A 23165-nucleotide genomic window follows, 5' to 3' on the forward strand; every position below is an offset into this window, starting at 1 on the left:
CCGATTTCCTTACCTAACACCGTCACCAACCAATTCCTACCGAGCTGGCCTTGTAAGGTTTGATCATCTTTTCCATTTTTGATTGCATGGCGCTACAGCGCGGTAGGTACATTACATATGTACACAATATGTATCTACCTAGGTACTTCGTACATGTCAGGGAACACCGTTATCTTGATTGGTGAACCCATGCGCGCACTGCGGGCAGCAGCCTTGTCCCAGCTCTAGTCGTGTCGTTACGAAACTTGAAGTCTTCTTCCGCAGTTCTTTTACAATTTCCCGCAGTCGCAACACATTTCGACATTATATTGTTTAAGGAGCTCGACTACAACGCCTAACGATTCACCTACACCTTCATAATACTCCTAGGACCTGTTTAATTCAACCATCTCAGCATCCCATTTTCGATTAGCCTCTACCTATCTCGCCATTCCGATTCTGCGACCGACAGACACGCTATTCCACCCTTTGTGCCAAAAATATTGTCAAAGGAGGCAAGCTTATACGCTATTACTATCATTGATAGCTCGACGTTGCCATTATTTTATTTATTAAGGCTACCAAAGCTGGCGGCGCTGGGCCATTGCGGGAACATACTCAGCTCTTGCACATTGTAGCCGACTACAAAGGTTTACGATCGCAATGACTTCCCAACAAGTTCTCTTCTCTGAGACCATTGCGGCAATGAAGAAGGCGCGAAAGCGCAAGGCATATGGTAAGCTCCTTCGTAGAAATGCTGCGTGTTAGTCGCTGACGTACTGGTCTGGTAGAATCCGATTCCGATTCTGAAATACCCTACCATGGTAATCGGGGGCACAAATTAATGAAGAGGGCTAGGTTTGTCCACGAGGGACAGTTAGCACCGCCCTCGGGGCCTGAAGTATATAAGGAGGTCAGTGTGCCATACTTTCTGAGATGATTCGCGGTGGATAGTATCTAACCGAAGTTGACTTCATAGATCGTTAACCACGCTGGTTACCAAAGAGCGATCATTAGTCGAAACCCAGTTCTTATTGACGACGAAGGTTACGAAATCGATAGCGATGATGATCAAGAATATATCCAAGACGTTGCCGACGCAGCAGCCGAGTTCAATCCGTACGCCAACGTGCGACTCGAAAGTTGGTTACCACACCCAACCCAATCCATCCACAGTTGCTAATAATCGGTCTTTTTTGCAGACATCCTCGCGCCTCTCACCTCTGTTACCGATCTTCCTACACACCCTACCTTATCGCGACCTTATAGTACAAAAACGCTCACAGACTTAACGAAGCAAGCCTGCAATATCATGCACAAGGAGAACGCCGCGCTTTGGAGGGTTAAACACCTACAGACAAAGCTAGTGGGAGATCATATCTGGGCCCCCTGCGACATAATGCTTGGTCCTAACGATATCGAACTGTATCGTGACGACTATATGGATTCGAATAGTCAACCACAAGGGTCTGTCAAGTCGGACACCAACGTGCTCCCGCTAGAAGACACACGAACGAAGGCCAACAAAAATACTGCGGCCACGGGGAATGAAGACGTTTCTGCAGGATCCGCCGAGGCAATAGCTAACGGGACAAAGCCTGATGATGATACTACGATGATTGACGCTGAACCACCAAAAGACGCTGATACAAATGCACCCGAGCCAACAACAATGCAGACTGCCACGGTCAATGCTGCTGAAGGGCAGAAACAAAATATAGAGGGTAACGCTTTAGGGTTAGCACTAAACGAGCTAGAAGAAAAGGAGACGGGAGTGAACGCAACCGACACTCAGCAAGACACAGTGGCTGGTATCAGTATCAACGGGGCCAAGGAAACGCACTCTACAGAATCTACAAGTGGATTAGCGGCAGATAGCGCTGCGTCGGCCGGACAAGGACAAGTTGATAAGGCAGTCCATCATAGTCAGGTTGGCGAGGAAGCTGAAAATGAGGGTAGCCGGGCAGTGTCGGTGATGTCGGTATTCACGGAGGAAACACCTATCCACCCCCTCTTCTTACATCCTCGATCAGCTCGGCCCGATAGAGATCTCGGAATTCCAGAGGCAGAAGCAGAGGATATGCGACGACTATTGCAACTATATGTGCAGAAGCAGGAAGAAGTATGTCGCGGAGCAAAGCGATTATACGAAGGACTCCTTCGGGCAGACAGGATGCGGAAGACAGTCTTACAGTGGTCTAAGTATGAGGCCCATGTTGGACCAAACCGTGATATGTCGGATGGAGAGGACTGGTATGATAAAGAGGAATGGGGCTTAGAAGATGACTTAAAGAAAGGTGCCGACGAAGAAGAAGAGGATACGGCACAGCCAACCAAAAAGACAAGGACTCGGAGATGATGATAGCTAAAGGAAGGGAGAGGAGGCTTGTGTGATGAACTTTTTAGTTATCGGATACCCGGCGAGAGATGGTTGGTAGTAGTCCAATCCATAAATGGAATGAGAAAAAGGTCTCAACATAACCTTTTCTTACCTACTAGACTCCGTACCTTATGGCGTCAGCATATTCTCATCAAACGGGAATTACGTCGATTATAATGTGAAGCCTGAAAGTAGAAAGCAATGATCTCGGGATTGCTATAAGGTAGATAGTAGTATAAATTATACTTGTATGATGTCCTGAGCTCGGTCGTCAGTTGTTGGTTGATGGAAGTAAATGGTACTACTTAATATAGTTAACTAAAGTTACAATGTAAAGTCGAGGAAGGCCACAATGCAAAAGGCCCAATGATGCACGTGCGTTCCGATCGGATCGATTAAGTTATCGGGAGCCGGGGTTTGACCATACCTACCTAGTATTACCCTGGGCTGCCTGGCGAAGCTGTGGGCAAAGCGGGATGAAAATACATTGTTTTACAAGACCAGCAAAAAAAGAAAAGACTTGGCTCCAATAATTCTAATTCCACAAAACCTAGTTTCCCCAGGCCACGTTCTTTGCTTTCGTAAACATATTAAAGGTTTCCCAACCCCAACGTCATCACCACTTACACAATATCATAATACCATGATATTATAACATCATAAGTATTATTTTATTATTTTGTTTTATACATCAACTGCAGCTAGTACGAGCTTCAGCTATGGCGCCCCTAGATCCTGCTGTGACCAAGCTGGTCGACCTGAACCAGAAGAGCCTATACCGTATGTTGAAGTAAAGCAATGTCGCAAACGATACATATGCTAACAAGATTAGTTTCTGCCCTTGCGATCGCTTTTAACCCGCTATTCTGGAAGTAAGTCGCAGATTTGAAACATCCACCCCATTAGACGCCTAGCTATAGAGCTTTGGAGGGTGGATATGCTAACAGGAACTATAGCATCGTAGCTCGACGAGGTCAGTCCATCCCGGTTTCAACGCTACCTCCTTACTTCACCTAGGTCATATCTCTTTCCATTGTACTATGACTAACATTTAAATAGAGTACCATAACAAGACACTCACCAAGCTTTTTGGCGGACATTCGCAAGCTGCCTGCTATGGGTTAGCTCTCACGATCTTCTCCCTTGGTCTGGTGCGCGACTTCTTATACGAGCGTGCCCTGCGCCATCAACCTTCCTACCCTTTACTCGAGCTGGATGAGGTGAAATATCTGGCATATGGACTGCTTGCTGTCGGAAATATCCTGGTTATATCCTCGACCTGGGCGTTGGGTATTACGGGCACGTTCTTGGGAGATTATTTCGGAATATTGATGGATGACATCATCACGGGCTTCCCCTTCAACATCACAGATGCACCCATGTATAACGGCTCGACCTGCAGCTTCCTCGGCACAGCGCTATTATACGGCAAGCCAGCTGGTATTCTACTGACGGCTTGGGTTTTTGTTGTCTACCAGATCGCTTTAAAATACGAAAACCCGTTCACGGCTGGAATATATGCGAAGAGGGAAAAAGAGCGTGCTGCGGCGGGGACAGGCAGCAAGAAGTCGCAATGATTTGTGACTGGTTTGACTGGCTGGGTAAGCACTCGGCATGCATAGGCCATACCGACATTTACCGAGACTCGCCCGAAACCGGAAACCGGAAACCGGCTACAAGGTGGGCCAACGGGTGGCTGAATACCTATGAACCGGGATGGTCCCTATGATGCTAAGGTACGTATGAGCGTGGGAAATTGGCACGGCGGTGTATTCAGCGACACACCTAGAGGCGTTTGCATGGCGGATATGGCGTTGGAAAAGGGAGCACAAGCTAGATGGGTTGAGGAGAAATAGGATGATCAATTGCGAAGAGACTGTATTAAGCGAGAGCAATCTAGAAGAGCTCTATAATAACTAGTTAAGTCGAAGTTGCTTGCATGTCTTAGATGCTTCTCGGCTAGCTAATGCCGTGATATGGCTTGTGATATCCGATTTTACTCAACCACAAGCCTTTTTTCTACGAATTTCTTCCAATCCAAGCATTGGGACTCAATACCAAGAACCAACTAGCTCTCATCTTTTCCTTTCCAGCCTCCACACATGTATGTGCACATGCTAGAAAGTTCAAATAAAGGCGAACTGGGGAACAAAGGTACAGTTAAATATAACGGTAGTCACTCCGGGAGAAAGGAGTGAATACTATACCAGATATTAAATCCGTATCATTTTTTAACATCTGCCGAAGAGGAACCACATATGTATGTAATCCGGCACGGTCTCGGGTTGAAGGGTGCCGGGATCAGACCGTGATACGGAAGAAATCGTGATGAGTTTATATCCATGATGCACCCTAAAAGTGACCAACCAACTACAATACTACTACAAGACGCAAGTACAAGGCATAAAGATGTGAGTATGAGCCCACAGCTTCCATACTTTTCCTTAGTTTGTAACTGCTGTAACTCTTACGCTAAATTCCGGGGTATAGGTGGAGAACACCCCCCTGGCGTGCATTCCTAGTTCAAACAGATCAAATACATAGAAGCAACGAATCGTCGACAAATCAGTTCGTACAATTAAGTACTTAACCTCTGGAGCCGGTTGCCACCTTACAACCTTTTTTAGGTTTCCTTCTTCCGATACCGTTAACACCCGTCCCATAGTAAAGATCTACGTATATTATCATCATCCTCTTCTGCTAGACTCACAAACGATACACATTTAATTCTTTGTGTTCTTTCGACAAGAAACCTTTCTTGCCAAAATAAAAAGAAATAACAAAAAACGTGGTTATGGACTAAGGAGAAAAAGGAATAGAAAACAAGGTGCTTGCGAGAAAGTTCTTGTGGTCCCCTTTTTTTTACCGGGGCCCCTAGCGAGCGTGGTTCGGTTCGACCATCATGAACCAGACGTCGCGGACGGACGAGCCGTACGAGGGCGAAGGGCTCAACCAGAGCCCGAACGCTTTCTCGAACGACCTCGTCACCAACCAAGACCTCAACGGCATAGCGAATGCCAGAGAGCACAGAGGCGACAACTCGAGGAGTATGGACGACTCTGGACAGCCCGTGGCCGATCGCGTGCCGCCTGCCGTCGAGGAGGACCCTGATGGTAGCGCATCGAATCTGACCATTGCGCGTCGTACGATTGGTCAGATACCTGGGAGGGCAACCAACCAGGACAACGACGGCGGTTCGATTGCATCGCAGAAGCAGTCTTTTTGGCAGCGCGTGTGTCAAACCGTCGTCACCTTTGGCAAGTTTGTCGGACCTGGTTTTCTGGTCGCTGTAGCGTATAGTATGTCGTCGATCTTTTGTTCATCCTCGATTGTACACTTATATATATGAGGGACCCATTTGCTAACTTGGACCAATCCCTAGTCGACCCTGGAAACTATTCCACCGACATCAGTGCAGGCGCTGAAAATCAATTTCGTCTGCTTTTTATTATTTTGATGAGCAATCTTTTCGCCATCTTCTTGCAATGCCTCTCTATCAAGCTGGGAACCGTCACGGGACTCAACCTGGCTGAAGCTTGCCGGGCTTTCTTACCTAGATGGCTTAATTATTTTTTGTATTTTTTGGCCGAAGCTGCCATTATCGCAACTGACATTGCAGAGGTAAGACTATACTATTCAGGATATATTATAGGTTGGCTAATCAATGATAGGTTATTGGTACCGCTATTGGGTTGAACCTGCTCATACCCAAGCTACCCCTCGTTGCCGGTTGCGCTCTATCCATCTTAGACGTAATGGTTATTCTCTTCTTCTATAGACCTAATGATTCTATTAGAGGACTTCGGATGTTCGAATGTTTTGTGATGTTCCTCGTCCTGGCTGTTGTTGTCTGCTTCTGCATTCAGCTCTCGCTTATAGAGGATACATCCGTTGGTGAAGTCTTCCTAGGCTACGTACCGAACGATTCCATAACACAGTCTTCGGGTTTGTTCCAGGCCTGTGGTATTCTAGGTGCTACTGTATGTGCATCTTCTTATAGCCTCTTATTACGCTTCTACGTACCCCTCCCTACCCTGTACAACACTATACCGACCTCTTACAATATTCCTACCCAGCTTAACTATGCTCTTAAGTGAGATCACTAACAAGGTTGTAGGTAATGCCCCACTCGTTATACCTGGGCTCCGGCATAGTACAGAGTCGCCTCAAAGACTATGACACTAAGCGTGGTCTACTTCCTCCACCATCTGCTGCTAACAGCACCATGGACGATAAGATAGGAGAGAAGACATACTACGTTCCTAGTCTTTCAGCCATTAAACACTCGCTAAAATACTCATATGCTGAAGTGTCCCTTTCCCTCTTCACGTTCGCCCTCTTCGTGAATAGCGCTATTCTTATCGTGGCAGGAGCCAGTCTTTATCAAAACCCTGATGCTCTGGAGGCTGACATTTTCGGAATTCATGATCTGCTCGTGCAAAGTATCAGCCCGGGTGCAGGGACGATCTTTGCTCTCGCGCTACTGTTCTCTGGTATCTCGGCGGGTATTGTGTGCACAATCTCTGGGCAAATGATATGCGAGGGTGCGCTGAACTGGAAGATGAAGCCATGGCTTCGACGTCTTGTTACGCGATCCATCTCCATCACGCCGAGTATTATTATCGCCGGCGCCGCAGGGCGGGAGAAACTCAATGCCGCTCTTAATGGGAGTCAAGTCGCGCTGAGCGTCGTCTTGCCGTTCGTCAGCGCGCCGCTTATCTGGTTCACTTGCTTCAACAAGTACATGACAGCTCAGCCGGGACATGCCAGATACAAGACTGAAGGAAAAGACACGTTCATCATCAACGGCAATACCCTTAATATCAGTGCTAGCGAGGGTGAGCTCGGTCCTGCGAATGGAGGTAGCCCGACCATGATGGCTAATCCCTGGTATATCTCCGTGCTCGCCGGCATCATCTGGCTTATAATGGTGGCCATGAACGTGGCGAACCTTGTGTTGCTCGGTCTCGGCGACGCATAGTCAATGAATATCCTATCAGCCCGATACCATTCTGTGGACAGAAATGCCAAATTCCAGTCAAGATCAATGGTTTGCGCATTTGAGGAATCAATTCGGGGTCGAATCTCTCTTGGTATTGTTCTCGGTATAAATCTCTGTGGCGGTGACTTGCATATTCTGCATGTTACATGCACATCCAGCTACCGCTCTCGACGTGAGCGTTTGCGGTAATCTGTTTCTTTCGACTTAACTTATATTTTGGAATGCTGTTTTAGAAGATATTAAGAAGTATGACTTGACGCAGTCAGACGGAGATATTGAATTGAAGTTGCACGTGTCATGGAATAAGTAATTTCCCAATTCAGCGAAAGAGTGTTTGAGTTGTTCCCGATTATCCCGGACCATCCTCCATTTCCGGCTCGGACCGTTGCCCGAGTCTAATTTTAGACTCGTATGTTTCATGTTATGCACACACATATAACCTAATCTTGATACCAGCCCTACGGATCTCAAAAGTACCTAACCCAACACATGTAAGCACTTTAGGATTTAACGTTAGTTACCCGAATAGTATTTGCATAGTATACCGACTGCAGTATACCTCCAAAAAAGTCAAATGATCAATTATATTCACGACGGGCATAAACAAATACAACTCTAATTATAAAAGGGTAGCATAGCTATTCTAGAAGTCACCTAGCAGATAGCGCATGTAACGTAGCCCTATGGTCTGATTAGCAAATGTAAAGCAAGGCCACCGGACGTTCAGGATTCCAAATGAGGGGATGAAAATATATGTGTATTCAATTCGGAAGTTGGAGTGCTTTGAGTCGACGGAGCGAGATTGACTACCTACTACTGCAGCCGGCTTACAGTGGTATATATATATATATATATATATATATATATATATATATATCAGGGCTAGCGATGTTTTATTTTATATATAAATAATGCAAGCTTAAAGAGAAGGGGGGACACGCCAATCCTTCGCATAGGGCGGTGCCGCGGAGCCCCCCATGTACTTTGGTAGTATATGTACCTCAGGTATGTAGAGTAAGATGTCGAGCCAAACTACTTGCCCGAAAACGCGGGATGGGGACTAGCATCATTGGCATCATTGGCGAAGGACGACTTGGACGGGAGTAGTAAGCCGGGCTTTCCTAGCTGGCGGCGTGTTTTTGCGAAAGGAACAGAAACAAAACAAAACACCACGGTAGCGGCGCCAGTATTTAGGCAGCAACTTTGGAATCGAAATCTGTGGTTCGAGTATGTAGAGGCGGAGGCGTCTTAGCGCCCTTAGACGTCGCACCGGTCAGCAGAGGAGTCCCGAGCGTGTCTGGGAGTAGCACCACGGTAAGTATTGGATGGATAGTTAGAGTTGAACGCTTGGGCTTAGCTAGTTGAAATGCTGGAGCGCTACACGAGATGGGAGCGCTCTGTTGTGTGTTCGATTAGGGGTATTTAAGTATCGTGGTTGCCCTCGTGAGGAGGATGATCCTATTGTTGTTGATTAGCTTGTTATTAAGCTTGCTATTCTAGCGGTTAGCAGAATATACATACGACTGTCTTGAACTGCTATCATGAAGCAGAGCATTCTGTTCGCCATGGCCGTCGGCCTCGTGGCGGCTCTTCCTCGGCCGGATTTTGGTGTAAGTGAAGCTTTTTGGTTGTATTATACTAGACAATTGTCTGTCTATTCTTACGGATAATAACCGTCCTCCAAGCTACTCACCCCCTAAATACCCCCAGCACATACACCACCATCATAAACACCCACTCGTCTACATAAACTCCACCACTAACCCCCTCCCAGCCCATCGAGCTCGAAAACGTGACCCTCTCCGAATTCGAGGCCAACGACCTCGTCGCCCGGGGCAAGGGCCCGTGGAACGGCCCGGTCATGGACATCAGCTTCCCGGACCCGACGCTACTCATCGACGGCAACATATGGCGGGCGTACGCGACTTCAAGCGACAACAACGGACACATACCGATGGCCGTCTCCAACGACGGCAACAAGTGGACCTGGACCAAGATGGACGCCATGCCCGACGTCGGGTCTTGGATCGACCCCAAGAACAAGGGTATCTGGGCCCCGAGCGTGTTTAAGAACGACAATGGGAAGTACGTTATGTACTGTAAGTGATACTATTTTCCTTTGACGTAATATATAAGGAGGGGGATCTAGCAACTGACGGATATTCCAGTCTCCGGCCAACGAAAAGGCGGCCGCCGCTGCGCAGGCGTCGCAACGGCGGACTCCGCGCAGGGCCCGTTCAAAGTGACTTCGCAGCCGCTGATCTGCGACGACGCGGGCGGCGGGATCATCGACGCGGCGCAGTTCGACGACGGCAAGTACCGGTGGATCATCTGGAAGGTCGACGGCAACGCGCTAGGCGGCCGGACGACGTGTACCGGCGGTCCCAAGACCGACGACTACAAGCCCACGCCCATCCGCATCCAGAAGGTGTCGCGCGACGGCTTGACGCTCCAAGGTAATCCCAAGACGATTCTTAATCACGCTGGTGATAAGGATGATGGGCTTGTGGAAGGCCCGGTTATGTATAAGCGTAAGCCGGGGTCTTATGTAAGTGTCGTCCCCCTTTTTTCAACCGAATAAAAATTTTATCTTCCCCCTATTATCCCCCTTACCTATGAGTCTAGGTACTGACTAACATCGCACAACATAGGTCCTGTTCTTCAGCACGCACTGCTACAGTAGCGACAGCTACGACATCCAATATGCGTGGGCCACCAAACCGGACGGAGACTTCGCACACCGCAAGACGCTCGCTCGCTCCGGCCCTAACCAGCCTATCTACGGCCCGGGCCACATGGATATCGCTCCGGACGGAAAGACGATCGCGTTCCACGGCCGCGATAAGCCGGGTAACCCCGAGGACACCAAGCGCCGCATGTACATCGGCAAGATCAAATTCCCCGAGGGCGACTACAGCGAGGGTATTAAGGTGTTTAATTACCAGGGTTAAAGTGGTGATAGGTACTGTTTCGTCGTATATATCAAGTTTAGGTTTGTATATAATCGCCCGTGATATCCTGTATATACTCGCTGGTTTACTTACTCCATATATTACTCCTTTAACTATATTTTATCTAACAATTCAGCCGCACTAATGCAGTGGTTGAACTTTAGATATCCTAGTATCTGGTATCTGGTATTGGTGTTCGATTATTATCGCCGCTATTGGCCATTTGGCCATCCCCAGCTGGCATTGCATAGGTAGGTTTGCTGGTCGACATATACATGATGTGGTGCTATGTATGTATGTGTTGGCTAAGATAGAACGAAACTCACCATACGTAACCTGTTGCGCAGGGAACATACCGCGCGTGCAGCAAACCATGCATCAAGCATATCCACAAAACTTCAGTATTGAAGTTTTAACACGAATCGGCTCTCTTCTTCTTGATCTCTTTTTTATCACTAGTTTTTCGTCGGATGCAAGCCACATATAGACCTTACCCAGGTACATATGCAGGCGACGTCAACTTGCTCGGTGCGGGAGGGAGCCGATGAGACTACGAAGTTGGTTTAGATCGGTTTCTTCATATATCCCCCCCGGGCCAATAGAGAGATATCACAACTTAGATATCGAGCACCATTAAGCCCCGTATGAATTGTACATGTAGAAATTTTACTTTTACCTAACCGACACGTATCTAGAGGCTACCTCGAATCAGCTATGATTTTGATTTGCTAACATGTTGCTATACCTAGCTGAACATTTTAGGCATGAGTTAAGGATGTCCACACCATATAGAGATGCACACCCCCGAAGGATACTCTAGGCCACCTCTACTAACCCTTATTCTTATACACCTAATAATATTTAAGTTATTTTAGAAAGGCTCAGCTCTCATTTTAACGAAAGCGACGACGATTTCCGGTGGCCATGGGAAACATAAGGTCCAAGCCCGTACCCGAGGTTACTTCGGACGGCAAGCTAGGAACGGACATCTTAGCTCACAAGCGCCTCTCTATTGCCCAGCGGGAAAGCACTCGCAAAAGACTGGCTCGCATCGAATGTCTTCCAGCTCCAATCGGCGGAAATAGGTCTCAAGCAGTTGCTTTCCAGTATCCATCCGACCATACATTTGACTACGATGAGGCAATCCTGGGCGTGAACCCTAGAAAGGTCACTCTAGGTGCTCATGTTCAGAACGGTGGAGCTTTCAGCGGTGCGTATATCAGCATTCCTAAGCGCTACCTGAGCGTTACTAACGTCATTAAGGAGTTGTGAGAGTGGTATCACTGTTCCTAGGACGTACAGGTGAATGGTGGCAAACCACTGGATCCGGTGTCATTATCGATGATTATCATGTCATGACCGTGGGCCACAATATCTGGTCTCTGGAAGGCGGGCTTGCCTTGTGCATTTCTATTCATCGAGATGAACGTGCCGGTCCTGAACACTTATACAAGCGCTACGTTGATGCTGGAGCCGTCCATTACCAGTGGGCTCAAGCATGTTTCGAGGCGAAAGAGTCTACATTCATGAGGAAGTCTTCATGGGAGAATGATCTCGCTGTTCTTCGCGTCTCGAAACGCTTCCATGAAGGGTGCCAGCGGATGGAGTACCGGCAGACGCCAATTGGTACTACTGATGTCGGGATATACGGTTTCCCTGGGGATATGCCTATTGTTGAGGGAGTATGGCAAGCCAGCCTTTGCATCAGCCCAAGTAAGGTCACATACGCGCCTAGTACCAGCACCATGCTCGACCATGATGGAGATACAGAAGGAGGTATGTGCAAACAATCCTATTAATGGTTAATGAGAGATATTAACCAACCCCCTCCTCTCCTCCTTCCCCCCTCTGGGTCATTTCTTATAGATTGACACTTATGTCGTCTTTGGGGCAATGGCTTACATTTTCAACTCCTTGTAGGTAACTCCGGCGGCCCTGTCGTTGATTGTTTTGGAAATGTCATTGCTTTACATCGAGGATTCGATAAAGTGGATAGGGCTCGTATCAATAAAGCAGTTGCCCTCCTAGTTAATGGTAACGATCCCGAAAAGCTCATGCAAACTATTGATGTCTTTTCTGGGGAAAAATCAATCGAAGACTTCCAGGTCAGAGAGGTCAATAAATTCACCATTGGAAAGTGCACCGCGGCTTATTTTGGCTGGGATTGAATATGAAAGCTAAGGTGACAATAAGGTAGCTTTTCCTTTGTCGTTTCTGTTTGGGAATGGTAGGATAGGGTGAGCAATCACGGAGTAAAAAGAACGGGAGTTCAAGTTCAAGGAAATGGTTAGGCAGGTAGAACTTTAGGCAAGTCAGGCATGACATTATGAGGTAAACATGGGAACCATATTGACATTACTTAGTATTAGTTTCGATTCTAGCCTCGACATTTTCGTTAACAAAATTAATTTATAACCTAAAAGTTTCGATCCGTATAAGTAGTCATATTTCGGTTATAATTACATATGTAGATTAAAACAATTTTCAGCCTCCTAAATGTACCTACTTCCTACTTGACCTTGTAATGTACGCAACATCGCACTGAAGTTGGGTACCCATTGACTTTAGGCGCTAACGTCATCGATTGAGCGTCCCGATACGTCGATATAATCTTAGCGACACGGACGTTGCAGGGGTAGATGTTGGGTGATGATGTGTATGGTTTTATCATGTAACCACCTACATAAGGGTCATTGGATTAAATTTATTGGAACCGGTGTCGGTTCTTTAAGGTCCTGGTCTAATAACTACTAGCATGCCGAAGTCTCCGTATCTCCAAGCCTATTAAAGTGCTTGTTTCGGTCTTCAAATAACAACGCGCTCTGGAGCTACGAACCGTAGCCGTCGTTAGGAACCCGTATAAGAGATGCTCATGTAATAACCTTCAAGCTAACTGCATATATATAGAACATTACATGAAAGTTGGTTTATTAATTAGACTATATATTACCCTATCTCATCCCATTCCATCTCACCTTACCTGCTCTACTAACTAGCCTAATCTTCAAACCCAAGTCCTAGTAGGTACCATCAAGTTATAATCAATCTCTCATCTAACTCCCGAGAGTTCTAATTCACTATATGAAAACAGACCGTCTATTCATAAAAGTATCTCATATATAATGATAACGTAAAAAAACAATGACAGAAAGATCAGTCTTCTCGTCTTAAACCTGCACTATTATGTCCGTTATCATCACCATGAGCCATTATTCTACTGTGTCTCTAGGACTGCACGTAAGATATGTAAAAGGAACCATCGCGCCGGCCCACCACATAAGTCATAGCATCTATCTATACTTCGTACTTCATAGCGATGCTGTATGACGGGTATGCAAACTCCCAATTTCTGCTCTAGAAACCATGCCGAATTCACATTCTGTCTAGGATATCAATACCGACTCTCTAGGTATCTACCAGCTCATCATCCCCGTACTCCGATCAAACCCACCCCGCAGCTGCTTATCCGGCTTGACAACCTTACCCTGCAGAATCGTATACCGGACCAAGTTCTCGCAATCCTCAGGACGCACCCGCGCAAGCCAAATACACTGGCCAGCTCCTACATCCGGCTCCCCCGCTTCCTCCCCATCCTCCGCAGGCACCGGCTTCACAACCTTGACCTGCGGCTCCTGGCCCGGGGGTAACTTGCCTCGATCTACCTTATCGAGACCAAAAGCGTCCGGGCGGCGGTAAATCAGGACGTTGGCCGAGTACTTGTGGCCGCCGACATGGTTGACGAAGTAAATGCCCACACCTCCCGGTCTCTCGTCGTCGAGATCGCGCTCCAGACCCAGAGGGCGCAAGTGTCGCTCAAGCTCCTTCTTGATGAGCGGTGCGCTCTGACCACAACGGGCATCGCGTGTGCGGTGCGAGCATAAGAGGACGACGGCGCGGTGGGGACAGGGGCGCGCGTGCATGTCGCCGACGGCGGAGCGGGATGACGGGATGGTTTTAGGGAGGGATAGCGGGTCCAGGGGGTCTGAGGTTGTGGGCGCGCGCGAGATGTACTTGTTGATGAGTGAGGGGACGGCGGGGGGCGTCACATTGTCGATGATGGTGAAGGCGGGGAGAACCAAGATGGATGTGGGTTGCGAGTAGTCGGCTTGGTGCGACGGTGTGTGCATGTTAGAGGCGGAGAGCATGAGACGCTAGGTTACACGTTAGTATACTCATATACACTCCAATTCCCAATATAAAAGTGACAGGAGAAACCAAGGAATCGAGAAAAAAACCTACCCCATTACCAGGTTTACTAGCATGACCAAACGCCTCCATCACACTGCCCTTCTCATCCTCAACATCCCTCTTCCAATCCGACTTGCTAGTCGCGACAATGACATGCGTGCTCCAGGGCTTAATATTGCCGTACAGCGGGTGCGACTCCTCGACCTTGAAGTGCCGCGGGTACTTAACAGTGCAGCTATCGCAGTCGTGCTTACACGCCTCGCCGTCGACATCCGGCCGCGTCTGCGGGAACAGCTCCGACGCGCGCGCGCTCCCGGTCAATGCCCGCCGGGCTCCTCCGATCAGCGAGAGCAGACCTGCCGCCATCTTCTTCTTCTCCTCCTCCCCGAAGTTCTTCCCCTTTCCCTTTGGGTAGTTGGGTCGGCAATTAACCGCAGAGAAAAAAAAGATGCAAGGTTCGCAACGGAGAATAAGTCTAAGAAGCGACGGAAGCTATGGTGGGGCAGGGGTACTGGGTGAGATGCCAATGTATCTTATCTGATCCGGAGATTGGGTTAGTGCTGCAAGCTGAGTGGGGGCTGTTTGGGGAATTGGGTTTGGTTTGGGGGGCTTGTGCCTGGGAAGGAGAAAGCAAGGGGGTACACCGTACGGTATATATTCCGTTGCTTGTGGCGTAAGACGTAAGATAAACAGGTAGAAAAGTCGCAACACTTACATAACCAACCAACTCTGCTGTGACCAGAATTCTCCCTCCTAGTCACTATGCGACGAGTTTCCTCGCCTCTCACAAACACCACGTGAATACAAGCCGTCCCGTCCGTCTGTGTAGGTATTTGTCGTTGCGCTGACAAACTCCGCCAAATGTCGCACGCACGATATACGACAATCAAATCCGAGCGCGATATCTCCGAGGTCAAACAAGCGAGATCTAACCTCTAGGTACTTCACTTCACCCAGTCTACCTCTTCTAAACGTAGAAGGTTAAAAAAAATCGAAAAACAAGAAGAAGAAGAAGAATACGACTTTGGGATGACAAACTCGAAATAAAAAGATTTCTATTCGAGACCCTGTCGGGGCTCCCTATTATACCTGCCCTCGGTCGGGGGTATCCAACTCGGACAAAAGAGGGCACGTCCTTCGGAGTAAGTCTTCGGCCTCCGAGCTGCCGCGTGTTCGTTCATCACCGCCATGCCACAGGTACATACACTATGACTATAATGTATATGCTACCTGTAGGTACTAGAGGTACCTATATACTGTATGGGTTCCTACATATGCCTGTCACGTCATTTTGCATCAAGTCCAACATTAAGATAAAAACAAAACAAAATAATAACTGCCACGGCATCTCACCGGTACGGCATTACTGCTGCTTGCTGTATTAACTATCTCCCCTTAAATCCGCCCTAAATACCGGTAAGGCTGTACAGTACTTCGTACCGCTAGGTGGGTAGCTGCCAAGTATGTATGTACCGCCCACCCATCCACCAAATCGACTTAGTAATAACACGCCAAGTACGGAATATTCGTAACGATGTTACATGCGTACGTACCTAACCTATGTAACACACACCTCCAATAAGATATCAGATCGACCCCATGGCTCTAACTGGCTCCATCCCCTGCCAAGAATTCCCTCGATTGGTCATACTTAGGTCTTACTTACTCATCTCATCCACCGTAACAGATGAGTAGTACAAAGTCCTCAACCGAGTTTCGATTGGCTAGAAAATGACTCTGTAGCCAAGTCGGACTTCAGGACAAACTTTTAGCTTTTATACTCGTAGTTATACATATAATAGTCTGTAGGTAGGTATATAAATGTCGAACCCCAAGTCTAGACATTACCACAACCCTGTAGTGCTTTTAACCATAACTCATACCTCGCATGTAACTCGCAACCAAGCATCACGCCTATAAACACTCTCAAAGTTTAAGGTCGCATTGTCATTACATCCTCTTCCTTTTATTCTTCTCGTGATCGAATAGTAGCCGTATAGACAACAACGACAGTCTTCCTGTCCACCAACGTGCTGTACGTTCGGGTATACATTACTCCTGTTTCTCTTTCTCACACACACAAGAACTCTTAGTTGTTCAAAAATCAAAAACCCACCATATTACAGTGCTCAGCTCCTTCCTCTCCTCCTTTCTAACCCAGGCTTATCCGTCCAGACCTTTCATTTTAGTCCAGTCCGAGCCAAACTATCTTAGGTACACAAACAAGAACCAAACCCTGTGAACTAAAAAGAAAAAAATCCCAAGTCTCTCTCAAGTCCCCTCGCTCCCCTCCCCATCCGAAGAAAACCCGCTCTTCCTCCGTCTTAGCTGCCCCCTCTGCTTCATTGCCGCCCTGATCTTATTGCTCGCCTCGTTGAACCCCTCGTTAGTATCTAGCGCCGTGAACCCCGACACCGGGAACCCGCCAGACCCGAAGCCGCCTCCGCTGCTGCTGCTGCGGCTTCTAGACCGGGACGGCGGGCGCGTCGCGAACATACCGATGGCGCCGATATTGCTGAAGGACTCGTTTCTTGGGATAGCCTGGCTCGATTTTGTAGTATTCTTCCTCGAAAGGTGCGGCGAGTCCGGCGGCGTCGGCTCCGTCTTGTCCGGAACACTAGCTTCCTTGAGCGAGATCGCACCGTCCGCGCGCGGGTCTGCGACCAGACGCGTGTGTTCGAAGTCTTCGTACATTTCGGGGCCGAGATCGTTGATGACCTGGACTACTTTCTCAGATAGCTTCGCTCTCCGCTCTCGAAGCTTATGGATGCTGTAGCCAGATGTCGGGCTGATGCACAGAACGAGGGGTCTGAGAGATTTGAATATGTCCATACCGACTTCGCCAAAGCGCAAAGCGGCAAATGTGATAGCCGGGAAGACGATCCAACCGGCAATGAAGACTAACCAGAACGGCACCCACTCCGGTACGTAGCCCCACAAGTGATCTTGGTACACCTTAAACGAGAGCAAGACGGAATATAGGTTGTAGAGCACGGGCGCAAACGCCATGGCCACAAGGAGTTTCCATGTGGCCATGACATCCTTGCCTTGAATCTTAACTGACGAAGCCGCTAACGCTTCTTTGGCCTTTTTATGGCTAATGATCTTAGCTGCGGCAAAGACCGGCGCGAAAAGAACGAGGCCGGGGATCACACCAATGGAAAGGACTAGGAGCTTAATAACCCGGTATAGAAGAGTGACGATAACTATCGGGAGAGTCATCTCAGCATAGGCCACCTGGTGGTCCTTAATGTTGAGATAGCGGAGCTGCTTGTTGTAATCCTTGATATTGTTCATCAGATCGATAATGCGTGGGTCATCCTTGTATTTGGAGAAGCCGACGGCTAATCTCCTGTTCAGTTCCACCACCATGGGCAGAGGTAGCTTCTTCCCAGTATTGTATAGTCGCCGGGCTGCTTGGATGCACATCAAGGTATCGTAATCCGGAGCCGATACCGTAACGGCACTCAAAGCCTGGTGTACCATATCAAGTGTCTGGCCAATCGCATCTCTCCTCTCATTGTTCTTATATTTCTCAACCAGATCCCTCGGAATTTGGAAGGGGGCTCCAAATTCAACGACAGCCCGTGATCGGAACTTGTGGGCATGGAAGTAGTTCATCCCAACAGGAACAATCTGCAGTCCACAGTCGGGATCTTCAGCCAAGGTGCCCAACGCCATGATGGCGACACCAGCCTTTAGAGGTAGCAATTCCGTCCTGTCATGGCTACCTCCTTCAGGGAAAATCCCAATACAACCGCCCGACCTTAGACGATTGAAAACCGCCTTGTAAACCTCAGTCTGATCGATATGGGGGGCCAGCTTAAACTTGGTACCCTCAAAGCCATCTTTCGGGCCCTTCAATTCCTTATTAGTAAAATTTCCCTTCTCGTCGATATCGTCTCGACCGGTTAGCTGCTGCAGGGGAACCTTTCCCTTGAACGGCCGCTTAATCCGAATTTCCTCGGGTCCGATTATCTTAGATATGTCGATCGAGCTACCCGACTGGCCCTTCACAGAGGGCAAGAACAGCATGCCGCCAACCTCGGCTTCTTTTTCAAAGTCCGTGCCCACGCCTCGGATCAAGGTTGGATCATTGATGGGGTCGGGAAGATAGATGACACCTGAAGCGGGTTTCGCTTTATCCTGCGCTCGGCCGACAGGGACGGACCCAGTCTGGCGGGAACCCCATCCGATGAAGCCGTGCACTGATTTCTCGGCGATGAGTAGGCCTACGCGCCGCTGGGCTTCATTTTTTAGCGTCCGCTGGAGGACTAAGCCGTCGACGAATTGGTTCGCATGCGGCGCGGCGACGAAGAGAATAGGCCCGGTCCTTGGCACTCTCCATGCGCCTCGCGGGTGAACTTCGCGGAAGAATAGGTCTACGAGAACGGAAAATGTATGTAAGAAGGCGTCGTACTTCCAGTCGGACATCGGGTATAATTCTTTTTCTTTAGTAGATTTGGGCTTTGCAACGGCGGAGGGCCGTGCCTCTTCGGCGGGCTTGCCGTCGGCCATGGTCGCAAAAAGCAATCGAAGGTCGGCGGATAAGCTAGGTAGAAGTAAATTTGACAGATGCTATCGCAATAGTGCCTAACCCATATACTAACTGTTGAAGTCGGTGGTGGTGGCGACGACGACGGAAATGGCGGATTATTCGGTTCGTTCAAGTAACGACTGTAAATAGAGTGTCGGGGGGTTGCACGCGGACTCGAGTGGGCTCAGAAACGGTCACGTTGTCAAAAGCTGGGTTGGCGTGGTAAACGAATGGATTAGGTATTAAAGCCAGATTGGAAGTCCGGGCTTAAGCTATTAGTATGTAAAAAATCCTAGCCCCGGACAGCTCAGCTAAACAAGAAGAAAAAAGAAGAGAAGGCAGCTATCAATGGCTCTAGCACGCACCAGCAATCGAGAGCGTCATTCTTCACCAAGAATGATGGAGTAACAAGAAAACGCAATGTAGATCTTGCTCGGGCAAGTTAATAATAAAAAGAAGAGGGAAAAAAAACTCATCAATCACAGGCCAAAACACAGACAACTTGTGCATGAAAATGCAAGCCACAGCTCGTGGTACCCTGCCAGCTGCCTGCACACCCTGGACATACTACATACTGGAAGCGACTGGAATCTTGGCAGAATGTCAGACTCTCGGCGCCACAGCTATGTAGAGGAGGGGCCGAGGGGTACGTTTAGTGGCCATTCGTCCGAGGTTTCTAGCTTGTGAAAGGTACTAAAACTTAAGTGGAGTTCCGTGCTAAGCCCCATGTATCTGTGTACAAACCATCAAAGGTATCCTCTTTTTCGTACATAATTCTCGACATGCCAATTCTTGACATACATATCTACGCCTCCTTTGACTTAGATATCTGCTTACTATTGGATCAAAGTCCATTCAAAATTCCCAACAGACCGGATTCATTACGTCCTTACCGAGAATCTACCTACTACTTACCTAGGTAGATACTATGTAATATCTATCATATCACCTTAGTAAGTCGTTACAATTTACCAGGCCCGTGTCGGTATGCAGCTTGCTACATAACATGTAGGCCCATAATATCTGTAAAATTCATGCAAGGCGACGCGAGGCGCAATCACGGATGTTGGCAGATACGAATGCAAGTCATATACCACAATGGCTAATTAAAAACGGCTTCGCATATCCTGTACCTAGGTAATTAAAGCCAACCTAGGTAATTGCGCATGTGGGCACCAGCTATGCGGATCGATATACGACTAAGACAATCTCGAGGATAGACCGAGTTATCTTTATAGTCTTGCGTGTCGAGGCTCGGCGTGTCGATATACAAGCTTTGCACAAGAACTGAACTTTCTTTTTTTCTTCTTCTTAATCTTGCTAAGCTTCCGGTTATTCCCAAGAGCGATGTGACATGTCGTGGCATGTCAGTGCTTTCTCGGGTCGCAAAGACCGCCGTTTTAATCTGTGCGTTGACGGGGAAAAGGAAAGTCAATTAACCCACTTGATTGCTTCAAACGTCGACATGTAGTACTGACAGATATCGTACCATTGCCATTACGGACGGAAATCAGTTTTTGCTTTTCCCCTTCCCCTTCCGACGTCTCTTGTCCTCGGGCACCGAAGCGCTACCCTCTTGAACCTCGCCCTCCTCGACTTTGCCCTCAGCTTCCAGTTCCTTGAGCTTTTCTTGACCCGAGATAAACATGCTAAGGTCATGGTTCTGGTCCTTCAAATCCGCATTCTCCAATTTCAGCTCTTTGACTTGTTCGCCCAAGCTCTCGAGCTCCTTGTTCATATGCTCGATCCGTTTCATCAGGCCTTCCGAGACCTTCTTCTCCTCTTGTAGACTCTTGCCTAGCCCCCGCGCAAGATCCGTAGATTTAGTTGCCCGGTTACGTTCGCGTTCTAAGTCTTTCTCGAGCCCCGGTATCGTCTCGGTGCGTAGGCGATGTTGTTCCTCTTGAACTATTTTAAGCTCCTTAAGCGCCCGTGACGCTTGGGCTGCGGCGGTCTCTGCGGCTGCCGATGCTTTCGTCGCCTTGTCCGCAGCCTTCGAGAGCATTTCCTCGAAGTATACACGTTGGCTCTCTAACTGACTACTGAGAAGATGAGTATACTCCATACCGATACTTTCGAGTTTCGCACGAGGCACTACGTCATGGTCTTCGTGTTCGTCAGGTCCCATGGACCCCCCTCGACGACCAGGTAGCTCTACCACTTTGCCATCACCCTTGTCCCTAATCAAGCGATGCACCCACATATCACCGGCGTAATCCCAAACGTGTTGAGTTTCTATCTCTAAGGAGAAAGTATGAGCTGTCTCCTTCCAATGCTCTTTCGCGTGGCCGCCTTTATACCGCCCACACCCCACATTACCACAGATAAGACATATCCAGAGGTCGTCTGGAGAGTCGCAAACAGAGCACAGGTTGGATACGCGGGAGCCGAAAGGCTGCGTATATGGGTTGTTAGGGTCGTAAGGGGTTGAAGCGTGCGCATTCGACGAAGATGAAGACGATGATAGTATTGGATTCGTGTGCCGGCAGACTGGACAGCCGGAACCCTTCCACTTCTGTAGACACGAGCAATGAAATACATGTTGGCAAGTAATTGTTAGTAAACCTGTAGTATCGTCCATACGCTCGAGACAGACGGGACAAGTGGGTAGTTCGATTAAATTAGGGGTTGGTGGTGGAAAGGGTTTAAGCGAATTATATGTAGCTGAAGTAGATGGTGTAAATGGATCTTGGCTGAGATCTGGAAAGCTGTCACCTGGGCGGGTCGGACTCTCGAAAGTGACGGACCTAATGAAGGCAACTGTGCACGTTTCCGGCTTCGTTGTGTTAGCTTCTCGTATACTATAATCTTGAGTATCCTCTTACCTCGATGTCGTTGAATACCCTGCCGTCAAACTCGCGCCTAAAGAGTTGCGCCTGCTTGCTCTCTCGAAACTTCATGAGCACGAGGTATCTGTTCATTCGACCCGTCATAACCATGCGATAATGACTGACCTTGTCCCTCCATCTCTCGCCCACAAAACCGAGAAAGTCGCTCGGAGACAGATAGCTTGGGACTGCGGGAATACAAACAGTAGTGCAGTTGATTTGCGCGCCGTCCTGTTCTCCGTCGGCCTCGGGTATTTGATCCGGAGATATCTCAAGCTCTGGACTCTCTATCTCTTCTCGGTATAAATGTACGATTCCCCAACCCAACTCAGTGTTCTTAGAAGAGTTCAGCGGGACATACTTCGCTTTCGTAGCCTTGCCTGCACCTCCCATAGAAGGACCGACGGCAGCCGCCGCGGCGGATGTTGCCTGCATATTGTCGTGGCTGTCCACGTCGATGCTCTCGATCCTAAGCTGCCCGAACCTCCAATCCTTAACTGCGGTGTGCGGGTTTATGGCAACGTACGACTGGGGAGGCGGGTAGCTTAGGGTTCGTTGTCGAAGCTGCCTCTCGGTAAGTCGTATAATATTCCGATCGTCTTGCGACTCGGGTGGTCGAGGGGCCCCGCAGTCGATGACGCTTGGGTTGGACTTCGTTGGGGTATTCGGTGTTTGGTTTCGCTGCCAGATGTACGGTATCTTCCCTCTATGAGCTTGAGCTACTTCCTGCATTCGAGGATGCGACGGAAGGTTGTCGAAGATATTTGATGTCTCTTTTGGTAGCCAGGTCGACCTATCGTAGGATTGCGATGCCTTCCCTAATCCCTTAGACGTTGGAGTCGGCGTGGGATAAACCTCGAGCTTGATATGGTAATAATACGATGGCATAGCCTATGTCTTTAAGAATGCGCAAGACTTTATGAGCAAATCATCCGTATGCATATATTGGGAGCTGAGCTAACTCATGTGGCAAGGCAGCGATGAGATTCGCCAAGGTGATAAAACTATGGAAATGCCGTTGTCGGTTGTAGTGGAAAGTTGATCCCATTGTTAAACCAAGCAGAGGAATATGTATTGGAAATGTCGTAGCTCAGTATAGGTTTTTGAAATGAGAAAGCGCAAACGTTCCTTTCGATTCGGTTAACATCTTTTCCTTACGCATGTACCCCCAACGCTCGTGGATTTGGTGGAACTTATACTAATAAAAGTACGAATAATAGATACGGTCATAACACTTTCGTCCAACACATGTACTAGATTACGTTTAAGGTCTCATTTATCACAATTACGGGGAAAAACA

General features: G+C 48.3%; 7 protein-coding genes across 7 annotated transcripts; 5 read left to right on the forward strand and 2 right to left on the reverse strand.

The window, feature by feature from the left end:
- The first annotated feature begins 19 nt into the window (after positions 1 to 19).
- On the forward strand, positions 20 to 2710 carry F4817DRAFT_331561 (RXT2-like protein). The gene is made up of 4 exons (XM_049302539.1): positions 20 to 715; positions 771 to 892; positions 959 to 1121; positions 1182 to 2710. Exons 1-4 carry the CDS (start codon positions 643 to 645, stop codon positions 2336 to 2338), a joined length of 1515 nt encoding a protein of 504 aa, XP_049161145.1. The 5' UTR covers positions 20 to 642; the 3' UTR covers positions 2339 to 2710.
- Positions 2711 to 2808: 98 nt separating this feature from the next.
- On the forward strand, positions 2809 to 4530 carry F4817DRAFT_331564 (phospholipid methyltransferase). Its single transcript, XM_049302540.1, has 4 exons — positions 2809 to 3139; positions 3192 to 3231; positions 3316 to 3332; positions 3419 to 4530. The coding sequence occupies exons 1-4, from the start codon at positions 3079 to 3081 to the stop codon at positions 3934 to 3936; spliced, it is 636 nt and encodes a 211-aa protein (XP_049161146.1). The 5' UTR covers positions 2809 to 3078; the 3' UTR covers positions 3937 to 4530.
- A 276-nt stretch (positions 4531 to 4806) lies between these two features.
- On the forward strand, positions 4807 to 8052 carry F4817DRAFT_331566 (natural resistance-associated macrophage protein). Its single transcript, XM_049302541.1, has 4 exons — positions 4807 to 5658; positions 5742 to 5980; positions 6031 to 6339; positions 6477 to 8052. Exons 1-4 carry the CDS (start codon positions 5262 to 5264, stop codon positions 7338 to 7340), a joined length of 1809 nt encoding a protein of 602 aa, XP_049161147.1. The 5' UTR covers positions 4807 to 5261; the 3' UTR covers positions 7341 to 8052.
- Positions 8053 to 8867: 815 nt separating this feature from the next.
- F4817DRAFT_363735 (glycoside hydrolase family 43 protein) lies at positions 8868 to 10406 on the forward strand. Its single transcript, XM_049306672.1, has 4 exons — positions 8868 to 8971; positions 9136 to 9460; positions 9530 to 9909; positions 10013 to 10406. The coding sequence occupies exons 1-4, from the start codon at positions 8903 to 8905 to the stop codon at positions 10310 to 10312; spliced, it is 1074 nt and encodes a 357-aa protein (XP_049161148.1). The 5' UTR covers positions 8868 to 8902; the 3' UTR covers positions 10313 to 10406.
- Positions 10407 to 11100: 694 nt separating this feature from the next.
- On the forward strand, positions 11101 to 12755 carry F4817DRAFT_331570 (trypsin-like cysteine/serine peptidase domain-containing protein). Its single transcript, XM_049302542.1, has 3 exons — positions 11101 to 11522; positions 11576 to 12088; positions 12233 to 12755. The coding sequence occupies exons 1-3, from the start codon at positions 11237 to 11239 to the stop codon at positions 12478 to 12480; spliced, it is 1047 nt and encodes a 348-aa protein (XP_049161149.1). The 5' UTR covers positions 11101 to 11236; the 3' UTR covers positions 12481 to 12755.
- A 970-nt stretch (positions 12756 to 13725) lies between these two features.
- Positions 13726 to 18934, reverse strand: F4817DRAFT_357477 (Sucrase/ferredoxin-like-domain-containing protein; the record flags this gene model as incomplete). Its single annotated transcript, XM_049305926.1, has 4 exons — positions 13726 to 14463; positions 14552 to 14899; position 15706; positions 16809 to 18934. The coding sequence occupies 4 exons, from the start codon at positions 18932 to 18934 to the stop codon at positions 13726 to 13728; spliced, it is 3213 nt and encodes a 1070-aa protein (XP_049161150.1).
- Positions 18935 to 20104: 1170 nt separating this feature from the next.
- Positions 20105 to 23164, reverse strand: F4817DRAFT_331580 (zf-UBP-domain-containing protein). The gene is made up of 2 exons (XM_049302543.1): positions 21863 to 23164; positions 20105 to 21813 (listed from the first exon to the last, which is right to left on the reverse strand). Exons 1-2 carry the CDS (start codon positions 22751 to 22753, stop codon positions 20548 to 20550), a joined length of 2157 nt encoding a protein of 718 aa, XP_049161151.1. The 5' UTR covers positions 22754 to 23164; the 3' UTR covers positions 20105 to 20547.
- Position 23165: the final 1 nt, after the last annotated feature.

This window comes from Daldinia loculata, assembly GCF_022478755.1.
Source record: "Daldinia loculata strain CBS 113971 unplaced genomic scaffold F4817scaffold_12, whole genome shotgun sequence".
Classification (NCBI taxonomy): Eukaryota; Fungi; Ascomycota; class Sordariomycetes; order Xylariales; family Hypoxylaceae; genus Daldinia; species Daldinia loculata.

What these genes read in the sequence shown, in the direction of transcription:
- F4817DRAFT_331580 (XM_049302543.1), bottom strand. Translation starts at nt 22,753, where the DNA reads ATGCCATCGTATTATTACCATATCAAGCTCGAGGTTTATCCCACGCCG. An exon ending in GGGTATTCAACGACATCGAG is followed by an intron (nt 21,814 to 21,862) that starts GTAAGAGGATAC and finishes AACACAACGAAG; the next exon opens with CCGGAAACGTGCACAGTTGC.
- F4817DRAFT_363735 (XM_049306672.1), top strand. Translation starts at nt 8,903, where the DNA reads ATGAAGCAGAGCATTCTGTTCGCCATGGCCGTCGGCCTCGTGGCGGCT. An exon ending in TGGGAAGTACGTTATGTACT is followed by an intron (nt 9,461 to 9,529) that starts GTAAGTGATACT and finishes CGGATATTCCAG; the next exon opens with TCTCCGGCCAACGAAAAGGC. An exon ending in AGCGTAAGCCGGGGTCTTAT is followed by an intron (nt 9,910 to 10,012) that starts GTAAGTGTCGTC and finishes CGCACAACATAG; the next exon opens with GTCCTGTTCTTCAGCACGCA.
- F4817DRAFT_331564 (XM_049302540.1), top strand. Translation starts at nt 3,079, where the DNA reads ATGGCGCCCCTAGATCCTGCTGTGACCAAGCTGGTCGACCTGAACCAG. An exon ending in GAACCAGAAGAGCCTATACC is followed by an intron (nt 3,140 to 3,191) that starts GTATGTTGAAGT and finishes TAACAAGATTAG; the next exon opens with TTTCTGCCCTTGCGATCGCT.
- F4817DRAFT_331570 (XM_049302542.1), top strand. Translation starts at nt 11,237, where the DNA reads ATGGGAAACATAAGGTCCAAGCCCGTACCCGAGGTTACTTCGGACGGC. An exon ending in GAACGGTGGAGCTTTCAGCG is followed by an intron (nt 11,523 to 11,575) that starts GTGCGTATATCA and finishes AACGTCATTAAG; the next exon opens with GAGTTGTGAGAGTGGTATCA. An exon ending in TGATGGAGATACAGAAGGAG is followed by an intron (nt 12,089 to 12,232) that starts GTATGTGCAAAC and finishes AACTCCTTGTAG; the next exon opens with GTAACTCCGGCGGCCCTGTC.
- F4817DRAFT_331561 (XM_049302539.1), top strand. Translation starts at nt 643, where the DNA reads ATGACTTCCCAACAAGTTCTCTTCTCTGAGACCATTGCGGCAATGAAG. An exon ending in GCGAAAGCGCAAGGCATATG is followed by an intron (nt 716 to 770) that starts GTAAGCTCCTTC and finishes CTGGTCTGGTAG; the next exon opens with AATCCGATTCCGATTCTGAA. An exon ending in GGCCTGAAGTATATAAGGAG is followed by an intron (nt 893 to 958) that starts GTCAGTGTGCCA and finishes TTGACTTCATAG; the next exon opens with ATCGTTAACCACGCTGGTTA.
- F4817DRAFT_331566 (XM_049302541.1), top strand. Translation starts at nt 5,262, where the DNA reads ATGAACCAGACGTCGCGGACGGACGAGCCGTACGAGGGCGAAGGGCTC. An exon ending in TCTGGTCGCTGTAGCGTATA is followed by an intron (nt 5,659 to 5,741) that starts GTATGTCGTCGA and finishes ACCAATCCCTAG; the next exon opens with TCGACCCTGGAAACTATTCC. An exon ending in TCGCAACTGACATTGCAGAG is followed by an intron (nt 5,981 to 6,030) that starts GTAAGACTATAC and finishes AATCAATGATAG; the next exon opens with GTTATTGGTACCGCTATTGG.